The following is a 12600-nucleotide window of genomic DNA, read 5'->3' as shown; positions in this document are numbered from 1 at the left end:
ATCCCTGCTGATTGGCTGTCAGGAGTGCATGCAGGAGCCAGGCCCTATGACTGGTAGTGCCTCACAGGACTGGGGCCTTCCTGAGTTTGGCCTGGAAGGGCAAGGTGCGGCCACACAGGTGAGGCTTGACAGAAGACTCGTAGCACCTGGTGGCAAGGGCCGGGAGGGGTATATAAAACCAGAATTTCCCTCTGGCTCTTTGCCACAGCAACACGCTACCCACCTAGCTGTGCTTCGGCTTCTTGACTCCTGATATCCTGACTCTTGGACCCTTGGTTTCCTGACTCTTGGTTTCCTGACCCTCAAACTCTTGGCTTCCTGACTCCTGGTTTCCTGATTCATGGACTCTTGGCTTCCTGACCCCTGGACTGCTGACCCTGGACTGCTGATTCCTGCTTCCCGACCTCTACCCTGGTCCCGATGTACCAAGCCAGGACTTTGACTTCCTGTAACCCAGACAGTGACATTGGCTGTGTTTGCTGGCGGCGATGGTGAGTTTGAATTCAGCAATATCTGCAGAGCTGAATGCTCCCCACACTTGACAGGGACTCAATCAAGAGAACAAACAAACAATAAAGGAGTGACAGCCTTGTTAGCTGCCTCTCACAAACTAAGGAAACCAGCATTTACCCCCATTCACTGCAATAAACACCTTTGGATTTTTATATATGTTTAGAAATCCTTTCAATGAGTTCACCTGAAGGCAAACCTATGGAAAATACATGTGAATAAAAACTGCTAACAGCACAGCAATAGCTTGATTTATTTGTCTCATTTTATTTAATACCCCAACTTCCAAGCATATTATTTCTTTCACTTACACACACACACACATATATATATATAAAAGATCTCTGCATGTGCATTTGATGGAATCCACAGGTTCAATACATATGTGGTGGCAGTGGGAATATGGATGAATGCCTTATATAGCACAGTAAAGATACATGGTAAAAAGCCACACGGTATTAGATTTGTTCCTTAATCAACTAAGATACTTCTTGATATTAAAAAAGACAACAACTCAAGGAGCGGTTTTACCACAATACCAGCAAAAGCTGGAAGGTGGGGAGCAGAGGCAGAAACTGTTGGCATTGCTGGCACAGCAGTTCAATTATAGTTTATCACTGAGGAGAGAACTGTGCTTGTAGTAGTTCTCTAAGGCACTGTCCTGTGACGTATATTCTAGTTCTGCCTCCCTTACACTCTCTCTCGCTCTCTTGTACACACTGACACACTGGCAACAACTCTTGGGGGCCTGAGTACTCACTTTTTTTGTGGGTTCTCAGCACCCATAATGCAGGGCCCCCAGTTTCTACCAGAAGTCATGTCAGAGGCCTGATGTGACCTCCGAGGCAATGTCCAAGGCCTTGCAAAGCATTTGATGCCCCACAAGGCCTCGGAAGTGACGTCCAAGGCCCTGCCAGGCCTCTGAGGTGACTTCATGTCAGATGTCTCTCAAGGCATCGGACATGACCTCCGAGGCCCCATGAGGCCTTGGAAGCACCGCTGCAGCGTGCCAATGTAACGTGACATCCTGACATCACTTTACGTCACGGGTGCCATTGGGCATGCATGATCTGGAGCCCAAGTCGCCACCCCTGCATGGACACACACACACGGACACACATGCATGGACACACATTGCAGCACAATTTGAAAATGCAGAGCTTCATCCCTGGATTCGATGCATACGAAGGCGATGTTTGCCATACTACCGGAAGATTATTTGCTTATTTACCTGCTGTCATCTATATACCTCCCAATAACAACTTTCTCCTGGCGGTTTTACAGAAGCTTTAAAAAAAAGACCCCCCCAAAAAAGTTGGGTGAAATGTATGTGTGTGTGTATAAAATGCTGCACAAAAATCCAACAGTAGAGAACAAAAGCTGTAATGCCTTTAAGAAGTCACTCATCCACTACAAAAGTGGAACCAGGACTGAATTATGAGAGGAGACGACTTCATCACTAGAGGAAGAAAATAAAGCAAAGCACTCTTATCAGTGTCAGCTGCATAGGGTTCTGCAAGCTGTCTATCAAAGGATACCAATTTACCACTTGCTCTCCTTTTTTGCCTCTTTCCCATAACTTTTGTACAATTTTGTGGTGGAGTTGAGCTTACCCTACTGTTGCAAAGCAGCCCAGGGCACTGAGTGCACTTTTCTTCAGATTAAACATTTCTAAATGATGTTTTTTAGCGCTAGTGTATTTCTTTCCAGGATTGGGTTGAGCATGAACCAAAAAGCAGGTATCCTTCGGAATCTCCACTTCTGCAGCACCGCTCTGCAAGCAACCAATGTGTACATAATCACATATGTTCATGTGCATTAAAACTCATTAAATATAGTGTGCATAAATGCATATTACAGGAAATTGCTTGCAAACTTTGGGTATGTTTGACATACAAAAAATGTATGCTAGGAGAAGTGGAATCTAAAATGGTGATGGTTTTTGTGACCTTTATTCCATTTTTAAAAAAGAAATATAATGCAGAAATGTGGAGAACTGAACTATTATGAACTATTATGCGGTGGGGGAATGGGAGACATTGAGAGAAATGGGCAGATTCACCAGTTCCTAGAGAAAAGCCCTAGCTCAGTGAAAAGGTGCGTGCTGACTATGTGACCCAGTGCTGAAACAGGATGGAAATACCACTGGCCAGGAGGGCATTGCTAGTGACTGCTGGCCACTATCCAGACCCAGTTGTGTATTGTACAGACACAGCCAGCCTCCTTTGCCTGCCACCCAATAGTGGCATCTGCTGGTAAAGACACCAACCAACCCTTGGTCAACATCACCCTTTGCTCCTGTTGGAGGGCAGTAGATGTAAACATGAGCTTCTAGACTATGGGCAGGGATGAGGAAGCTTTGTAAGTCTAAGGGCCACATTCCATTCTGCACAGACTACTGGGGGCCACATGCCTTTGGTAGGCGGAGCCAGAGGCAACTGTTGGGGACTAGCGAATGTAAAGCTCTCCTTTACATAGGAGACTATTTTGTGCACACACACTCAGCCATCCATCTCTGTCTTCCAACCAGGCAAGCTAGAAGCATCATCAGAGCACAAAGACACATTCCAAGCAGCCAAAAGCGCTCAAGGTGGGTGAAAGGGGCAGGGAGGTGTCAAAGGAAGACTCTCAAGGACCAGACAGACAAGACTGGAGAGTGGCCTTTGGCCCTTGCTCTTCAGCATCTGTAGGTGGCCTCAATAATAGCCACAAGCAAGCAGCAAAGAGGAGTAGCTCAAAGCGGATTCTCCAATCTTAGCATCAACTGGGGAATCAAGCAAGGAACTTGACCAGCAGCAGCCCGCTAAGGGCTGGGAAGAGGAGTCCAAGGGATCCTGGGATGGTACTGGCCGCCCCATCTGTGCATTTAGCTGACTTGACTTCTTGTATCACATTCCCAAATGTTTTGGTGCCTGTTTCCATTGCTTGACAGGCCAGTTCATTTGCACAGCCCTTGAGGACGGTGTTTGTGGTTTGTCCTGCTGCAAAGAGAATTGAAGGAAACGACAGTCATTTATCAGGAGAGATACTCTATCCAGTGATTTCACTTTTCTATTTCGTGGGGGAGTCAATGGCTGGGCAAGCTGGGCAGGAAACAAATTCCAAGAGTGGAACAGGGGGACATTTAGCGGCTTTCATTTGTCCTCTTCCTTGCATGAAGGAGGATAGGTGTTTTTTCCCTCCCTCCCTCCCTCCTCCCCTCCCTCCCTCCTCTCTCTGTGTAAGCAGCTGTATGAGAGGGGGAGAGGAGAGGGGAAGAGGGGAAGGAGAAGGAAGAGAAGGGAATTATTGGGAGAGCTGGAGATCTAAACAATCACTAAAAATGGCAAAACGCATTTCAAATCAGTAGATCAGCTTAATACATCAAACATGGCTGGCTCACGCCCTCAGGTCTGAGTGAAGTTATGATTTTAAGCAGGTCTCTAAATGCCAATACTGTAGTGCCTGCCAGATGTTTGGTGGGAGTGCATTCCAAAAGGCAGGGGTCACCACACTGAAGGCCCCGGTCTTAGTGGACAGAAATGAAGCCTCCAGAGCATTGGGCACTATCACAAATTTCTTTGCCAAAGGCTGAAGTGACTGGGCAGGAGTATACAATGTAAGCCATTCATGGAGGCAAGACTTTATTTCTCAACATTTCTATTTTGTGCAGCTCTTTTAAGACAGGTGCTTCATACTGTTGATATGGAACCCCCTTCAGTAAGTCATGCTGGGGGATTGTGCCTTACCGGAAGCTTTTAGACCAACCTTAAGGGAGCCCTATGTAGTATGCATCACCCTAATCCAATCTGGGGATCACTAGGGCCAAGAAGGGCTATAGACACCATACTATCATAGGGTTGGAAGGTACAATGCAATCTCATACTGACATATTTCCCAGACCAGTGAAGCACTCACCCACAAAACCCACATTATCCTATGATTTAAGCTCAGTTTTTGGCCCCCATCCAGCCCATCACTGTGCCAGGCACCAGCCCATTTCATGCCCACTTGCACCTGATTTAGGTACTGTTTAGAAACAGAGTTGGGGGGGGGGGTATGCATCAATAACAGCATGCTCTACATCTCCTAATGACTTCTCCAAATGACTGCAGAACTCCACAGCATAACTGCATGAATGATACTCTCTAATGCTGGAAACGGGAATGTAAAGCAGTACCTCCGAAACCCATCCCACAGTGTGGTCCAGGAGGATACTAAGGTAAAAAACCACAAAGAGGATGAGGAGTAGAAGTCAGGCTGCCCTCCCCTTGACTCTCTCTCGATCATGGTCACCCCTTCAAGGCAACCCAGACTAATTCAGCTCCAAAATCAGACTGGAATTGGTCTAGATGATTGGTGTCTTCAAAAAACGTTTACAGTTGCCATCCCACAGCCCTCTCAATTACCTTCCTCAGAAAACATCGTAGGTGTGGATGAGGCCAATCTGCAACAAGAGTTGCAGAAATCAAGTTCCCCCAACAAACCCTTATAAGAATAGGTGATTTATAGTTACCTATGATTGTAGTGCCAGATATCTCAAAGCATTTGGTCTCCTCTCCAGCACATTTGGTGGGCGGAAACTTACACTCGGCTCCATCAGGTGGGCAAGTGGAGCATTGCCTTCCATTCAATGTGGTGTTTCTCCTTGGAGCTGGAAGAAAGGTGAGAAAATCAGATTTGGGATGTAAGAAGAACAGCGCTGCCAAGGGGATTAGGAAGAAGATCATAAAAATTAAGTGCCTCCCATTCTGCTAAGTGCCTCATATGTCTAGGACACACATTTGACAAGCCAGTACCATTTTTCTTGCCATCTTTGGCTTCATACATGGGGGCACCATTTCACCTGAAATGACAGCCCCTTCCAATTTTTTGTCTCCTCCCCATCTTTGGGAGCGGTTCCTCCTGCCCTCCCTCCTTAAACTGTCAGGCATTTGAATTGGCCCTATCACTGAACATCTGCACTCTCCCATTTCCTCACACACCTCCAATTCTAGGTCAGATTTCCATGGAGCCAGGGACAGAGAACCTATAGCCTTTCCACTATTGTTGGACTTCAAATCCCATCAGTCTCAGCTAGCCAGTTGCCAGGGATGTTGGGAGTTGCAGTTTGCCATCATTGAGAGCAGGGTTTCCCAAACTTGGGTCTCCAGTTGTTTTTTTATTACAATTCCCATCATCCCTGACCACTGGTCCTGCTAGCTAGGGATGATGGGAGTTGTAGTTCAAAAACAGCTAGAGACCCAAGTTTGGGAAACCCTGATCTAGAGAGCCACAGGTTCTCCTTCTTTGCACAGAGCATCTTCTTAGCCCAAGATTTTCAGTCTTGTAAAGAGAATCTGTTCCTGATGTTTTAGCATAGTCCACGTGACCTGTTCATTGAGCATTCCTCCTGATATGTTTGCACAAAACTTACATGGGGGGTTGATTCTATCCCATCTTAGTTGAGCATTTGTTCTGATGCACCTAGGGCATTGTTTTTGGTGAAGCAGTCTGGAAGAAGCAAGAGGCCACAGTAAAACATCAAATCAATGCCGAGGTTTCCCAAGGGGCGTGGGAAGCAACAGCATTTCTTTTTAAAGGGAAAAGAAAGGCCACTTCTAAGCTGTCACTATTCCGCAGGTGGGTGTCTTCTCATTTTCCTGCAACCTTTAGTCTAAATCAGGATGAATCTCAGTGACCAGGTTGTCAGCAAGCGACTGATGAAAGGAGTGAGGAAAGGATAAAGAGACAAGCGGGGACTTACTAGGGGGCCATGTTGTTTTGCAGGCAGCTCCCACACAGCAATGAGTCCCGATTACTGTTATTCCAAGTGGGCCAGTGTTGATGATTTGGGGCCCTTTGCCGCACAATTTTGATGAGCCGCAACCCTTCTCAAAAACATGTTGGTCTGGAGGGATCAAAAGAAGGCAAATCTCATGAAACACAAGCAATAGCTTTAGCCTCAGTGTGGACAGCCACCGGCCACACACCACAGCATCTTTAGCAATCATAGCATATGGTCTCAAGGCAGGCCACGGGCCCATCGTGCGCCAGTTTCTCAAGTTCATGTTTCATTAAATCCTTAGCCCACCTCTACCCTGAAAAGAATCCAGGTTCGGAAGCAAGAAAACAGCAAAGAAATACAATCAACAAATAAAACGAATGGAAACCATTCAAGAACAGTCACATGCCCTGAGCTGATAATGTCAACAGGGCATCTTTCAGCCATTAAATAAATGCCTAGTTTTACTTCTTCCTGGGTGTTAATAATGTGGGAAACAGATGCCACCTCACCAGGGAGGGTGCTCCAGCACCACTAAGAAGGCCTGGTTGTGGGTCAGTGCCAACTGGACAGCAGGTCCCACCAGCAAAGCCACCAGCAGGGGCATTGCAGTTGATAGCAGGAAGCCACTCCATTAAGTACTTGGATCCCAAGCCATTTAGAGCTGGGTACTAGATATGTGATGGGACGCGGATGGCACTATGGTCTAAACCACTGAGCCTTGGGCTTGCCAATCGGAAGGTTGGCGGTTCGAATCCCCATGACAGGGTGAGCTCCCGTTGCTTGGTCCCTGCTCCTGCCAACCTAGCAGTTTGAAAGCACCTCAAAGTGCAAGTAGATAAATAGGTACCGCTCCGGCGGGAAGGTAAACGGCGTTTCCATGCGCCTCTCTGGTTTCGCCAGAAGCAGCTTAGTCATGATGGCCACATGACCCGGAAAAACTGTCTGCGGACAAACGTCAGCTCCCTCGGCCAGTAAAGCGAGATGAGCGCCGCAACCCCAGAGTCGTTCACGACTGGACTTAACTACCAGGGATCCTTTACCTTTACCTTTTACTAGATATGTGCTAGATACGTAGCAGGCATCATTCTCATAATTTTAGCACTTTTCTCAATCCAAGTCAAGGAAATGCCCTTTGTTTCCTTGCTTAATGCTCAACCAAAGCTCCTCTGCAGACAGAAGGTAGGGTAACTGGTTACATTTGGAATCTCCAGGGAATTAAACCACAGCAGGGAACCCAGCTGAACCATCCTCCCCACCAAGAGGCAAGGTGAGGAGACTGCCTCACGCAACAGGGTCTCCCAGGGAAGCAGGTGTCCATCTTTCTTCAACCCCTTGTTCCTGACATAGATCTTCCCTCTTCTCTTCTTTCTTTCTTTTTAATTCTTTTTATTAAGTTTTGTTTTGCATAAATCCATAAACATTTTCCATCTATAATTCAAACTATACCCAAGTAACATAGTAAAAGAAAATAAAGAGAAAAAATACATAGCCACTGTAATTATCTTCTGCACCACCCATTCCCCATACTTGTATTTAATGATCAAATGTTAACAATTCTAATCTTTTGAATTGACTTCCGTCCACCACCTCAATTCGGGTCATTTTCCACCCATACTTTAACTGCCTTCTTTGGTACTGTATTAGCTTGTTGGTTATTATAATTGTTTTGTCATCTGCAAAAATTAATCAAAGCATAATAAAGGTTTTATTTGAGAACAGTGTTTTTCTAGGTAATTTTTATAGCACTCCCATTCCTTAGTGAACTTTTGGCTTGTTCCATTCCTAATTGTTTCTGTCATTTTAGTGAACTCAGTGTATTCAAATAGCTTTAGTTGCCATTCCTCCTTTGTTGGGACCTCTCCTCTTCTTCCCTAGTGGGAATGGGGGGCGGGTTGACATTTGGGGGTCTTCCTCAGATGCCCAAATGTCTTGGCCCTGCCCTGCTCCCCACCCAGGCAAGAGGATGTTACGCATTTGTTCAAATCTGCTGGTGGCTGTAGGTCATCTCCACTTACCTATCCCAGAAATGCTGACACTCAACACCCGAGAAACACATGTGTCTTGCTCCTGGGTGCATTGCATCATAGGTCCTGAGCAGCGGCTTGTCGCCGCAGTACATTGCTCACATTCTAGAGCCATTCCTGAAAGCACAGAAAATAAGAAAAGTCGATGTTGTTAATTTTCCTTTCTCTCCTTCTCCCGCTTTTTTCTTTACCCAGAGTTAAGAACTCAAGATGCACCAAAACAAGGTGTACTCAAACCCTGGGCAGGTTCCCTCTGGCTAAAGTCATTACAGACCCTCCAAGTGTCCCAATCATCAGAGGCGGTCCTGGATTTACAGAAGCCGTCCCTGTTTCTTATTTGATGTCCCTCTTTTCCTTAGGACATCCCTATTTTCATCAGATAAATGCTGGAGGGTGTGGAGTTATGCAACCACTAAGCAAAGGAGATAAATACGGTAAACATACAACCTTTAGAAGACATCGGAAGACAGCCCTTATTTATTATTGTTTTTTTTAACAAAAGTTTAATGTTCTATTTATTTATTTTTAAAATTGTGAATGAATGAATTTTATTATTTCGGTCACAGACCAGTTCCAGCCCACATACAATATCAAAGAAGTCATAAAACACGATAAAGTCATAAAACACGATAAAGTCATAAAACATCTCCCATTCCAACAAAATTCCATACATTTTAGAAATTAACTTTATTTTATTTAATAATTTTTTATCTAACATTGAAATTTCATTTGCAGAACCTTTTTTTAAAAATCTGCTTTGAACACTTCATTTAGTTGGTGGTACTGAATCCACCCTGTTAGGTGGTGCTTTATTTCCTCATAATCTTTCAGTTTCAATTTGTTATCTTTTTCTTCTAATAAATCCTTATATATGTCCCAGTTTGATTCCATATTTTTTCCTTTTTACTGCTATCGCCTCTAAGGGTGAGAACCACCAAGGCATTTTAGGTTCTAATAACTCTTTATACTTTTCCCATACTCTATTTTGGGGGACTAAAAATTTAAAAAATGGGGGAAGAATGCCCAGAGTTGTTGAGCTTTAATTACGGGAGGGGGGGTTGCCTGAAATCACTAACGTCTGTCCCCTTGCTGGGAGAAGCAGCCTATTGCCCGCCCAATTTTCACACCAACACCCAATCAACACCACCCCTTGCCAAAGACATCAATAACACGCTGCAGACCATTTATGGCTCATGGCATCAACCAATCCTACGTCCCTCCTAGGCAGGACCGGTCATGTTGTGCGGATGCCTGATTATTGTCTTCCAAAGCAACTATTCTATTCCGAACTTAAAAATGGAAAGCGTAATGCTGGTGGTCAACAGAAGAGGTTTAAAGACTGTTTCAAGGCAAATCTAAAAAAAATGTAGTATAAACACCGACAACTGGGAAACACTGGCCTGCAAGCACTCCAGTTGGAGAACAGCCTTTACCAAAGGTGTCATGGGCTTTGAAGACACTTGAACTCAGGACGCAAGGGAGAAACGTGCTTAGGGAAGGCACACTTGGCAAATCCACACCGTGATCAACTCCCGCCCAGAAACCAATGTCCCCACTGTGGAAGGACGTGTGGATCCAGAAGTGGCCTCCATGGTCATTTACGGACTCACTGTTAAAACTGTGTTTATGGAAGACAAACTTACTTGGCTACAAGTGACTGCCAAAGAAAGAAGACCCATGTATAAGACAACCCCCAATTTTAAACACAGTTTTTCAGTAAAAAAAAAAACCCTAGTCTTATACATGGAAAAGTATGGTACTTTTCTGCCAGAGTATCAATGAAATCTCAACCCGCCATCCCCCTCTCTCTCCTCATCCCAATTATCCTCTTCAGCCAGTGGGGTCCCCAGGGTAGGAAGGCTGTTAAGCTGGGAGAGTGAAGTGCTGGGGTCAGTTAGCAAACAGAAACCCATCAATTTCCATTGGTTTGGGAGGTCTGGAGACACTGATTGCCTGCACAGTCTCTTTTTCATATTACTTGCATGCAGAGTCCTGATATAACGTAATTACAGCAGCTTCCACTCCAGCTCTCCAGCTCCTGTGCCACAGTCAAAATGAGAAATCATTTCCTTGGTGATGAGAGACATTCAGGGTGGCTTAGGGTGTGGTTAGTTGTCTTTGGTTGGCTGTATGAGAATAGTTTCTTCTCCTTCTCCTTCTCCCTAACTGTTTTAACCAATTCATAAACCAAGAACTTATACATTGACTACTAATAATGAAACATATGGTTGTAGATATTTCTTTCCACATTTATTAGGCTTTTTTTGTAATATACAATACATGAGAAAACTTGGTATACTTATTTGTATCACATTATTGTATATAAAAACCCAATAAATAAATAAATAAATAAATAAATAAATAAATTTTAAAAAGAAATTTCATTTTCTTATAAAAAAGTTGACAGCTACTATCCCTCTCTTCCTATGAGTCCATGATCATGATTCCAAAGCTGTTAATTTGGGGGGGGGGGGTTGAGGGTCTCAAAAATTTTCCATTCTTAATTTTTATATCAGACTGCTTCCATAAGTCTCATGCGCTGCCAAAAGATTCTGTGGCCCTCCAAGAACCCACCCCCCCCCCAAAAAAAATTATGCAAAACAAATATGATTCTAATAGGTACCCCCGCTGAGATGCCAAATGTTTTGTGCCCCTGCAAGGCCCCCTCACATCTGTCCATTTTATTTTTTTCTCTCACAGATTCATTGTGATTCAAAGAGGTTTTTTTCCTGACCCCACCCGAACCTCATGTTGTCATTTTAAAAATAAACCAAATAGGCCACACCCATTCCTTAACTTTGGACACACACACTTTGACATGTAACTCTCAGATCTATATGCTACTGCACATTGTCTTATTTAAAAAAATAAATGCTTTTTATTGGCTTTTCACTTCACACAAACAAACAAAGTACAGTATTATTCAACAATCATCTGCCCACATTCTTTCCCAACACTCTGCTGAGCATTGACTTCCCTCCCTCCCTTCCACAGGTTTTCTTACTTCAGTCTCCTTTCCGCAGTTTCTTATTATATCCAGTCCCCGTTGTAAGATTTATTCCATTCCTGCTAGTTTTTTCAAATCTCTACCGTTATTATTTATATAATCTATAAATTTACTCCAATCTCTTTGCAATTTTGTTTCCTCCTGGTTGACTCTAGTGTCAACAGCCCTTGGAAAAACTACATTACCACAGGGTATGTTTGAGAGGCATTAAACTCTCACCTCTTCCTTCTCTCTGACTGCCAGACGGGTGAGAAAAAAGCACAGACTCCCAACCCTTGGAATGCTCAGATGTTACAACACATGGAAAGTATGTGCTCTCCTAATGCCTCCCTCTCTCTTTTTTTATTTTTATGCCTTATCAGGAAATTGTATCTCACCCAATCAGCAAAGTAGTGGCAGGTTGTCAAAACAGGATGCTTGGCTTCACTTGTCTCTTTAGTTCCAGGCTTGGCTCTTTTCTCCCCCAGCCAAGCCTTTACTCTAGGAAATCAGCATGCATATTATATCACTGAAGACGGATGCACTTGTGGAATGCCCTCCCATCCAATGTCAAGGAAATAAACAACAATCTGACTTTTAGAAGACATCTGAAGGCAGCTCTGTTTAGGGAAGTTTTTAATGTTTGATTCTTTACTATATTTTTAATCTTTTGTTGGAAGCTGCCCAGAGGCAGCTGGGGAAACCCAGCCAGATGGGCAGGGTATTATTATTATTATTATTATTATTATTATTATTATTATTATTATTATTATTATTATTCCCTTAGCACCCATTGTTTCCCCATTTCAATATATTGTTGCAGATGCTAATGACTGGACTCCTGCAAAAGTTCTGCACCCTCTTTGTTCCAACCCAGGGAGTAACGATGATTGTTTTGCACAGAGGACTGACTATCTGTGAGATGAAACATGCAGCATTTTTTTCTGGTACTGCAAAGCCTCCCCCCCCACCCCACCCCCAAAAAAGTTTCCATACTCACCCAGGGCTATGAAGGCAGCAAGGAGGCTGATGAAAAGAGGAGTCTGCATCATTCTAGATTTCAACTGAGAGCTGTTCACAAGCCTTGAACACACACACACACACAAAACCAATCCAACCCACACTTCTGCCTCCTTGATGCAACTGCGTATCTGTGGATGTGTAGTTGGGAGGTGGGGAACTGTTCTGTAGAAGAGATCAGTCAAGCTTCCCGGAAAACAGGGTTGAGACGCCAAAGCACCTCCCCAGTGGGATACAGGCCAAGTGGGTAGTAGATCAACTTTGCAAACAGGAGGTCTCATATACAAAACCATGCATCCCTCTCGGTTTGGTTT

At 44.3% G+C, this 12600-nt stretch overlaps 1 protein-coding gene across 1 annotated transcript; it reads right to left on the bottom strand.

The window, feature by feature from the left end:
- Positions 1-757: 757 nt before the first annotated feature.
- On the bottom strand, positions 758-12464 carry LOC308590125 (phospholipase A2 inhibitor and Ly6/PLAUR domain-containing protein-like). Its single transcript, XM_081199838.1, has 5 exons — positions 12267-12464; positions 8272-8397; positions 6236-6379; positions 5006-5143; positions 758-3491 (listed from the first exon to the last, which is right to left on the bottom strand). Exons 1-5 carry the CDS (start codon positions 12316-12318, stop codon positions 3283-3285), a joined length of 669 nt encoding a protein of 222 aa, XP_081055964.1. The 5' UTR covers positions 12319-12464; the 3' UTR covers positions 758-3282.
- Positions 12465-12600: the final 136 nt, after the last annotated feature.

Source organism: Podarcis bocagei (assembly GCF_964188305.1).
Source record: "Podarcis bocagei genome assembly, chromosome: 7".
In the NCBI taxonomy this organism is placed as follows: Eukaryota; Metazoa; Chordata; class Lepidosauria; order Squamata; family Lacertidae; genus Podarcis; species Podarcis bocagei.
Note: the sequence above shows the minus strand (reverse complement) of the source record. Positions and strands in the feature narration are given on the sequence as shown.

What these genes read in the sequence shown, in the direction of transcription:
- LOC308590125 (XM_081199838.1), bottom strand. Translation starts at nt 12,318, where the DNA reads ATGATGCAGACTCCTCTTTTCATCAGCCTCCTTGCTGCCTTCATAGCC. An exon ending in TGCTGCCTTCATAGCCCTGG is followed by an intron (nt 8,398 to 12,266) that starts GTGAGTATGGAA and finishes CTGTGCTTTCAG; the next exon opens with GAATGGCTCTAGAATGTGAG. An exon ending in TGTCAGCATTTCTGGGATAG is followed by an intron (nt 6,380 to 8,271) that starts GTAAGTGGAGAT and finishes TGATCCCTCCAG; the next exon opens with ACCAACATGTTTTTGAGAAG.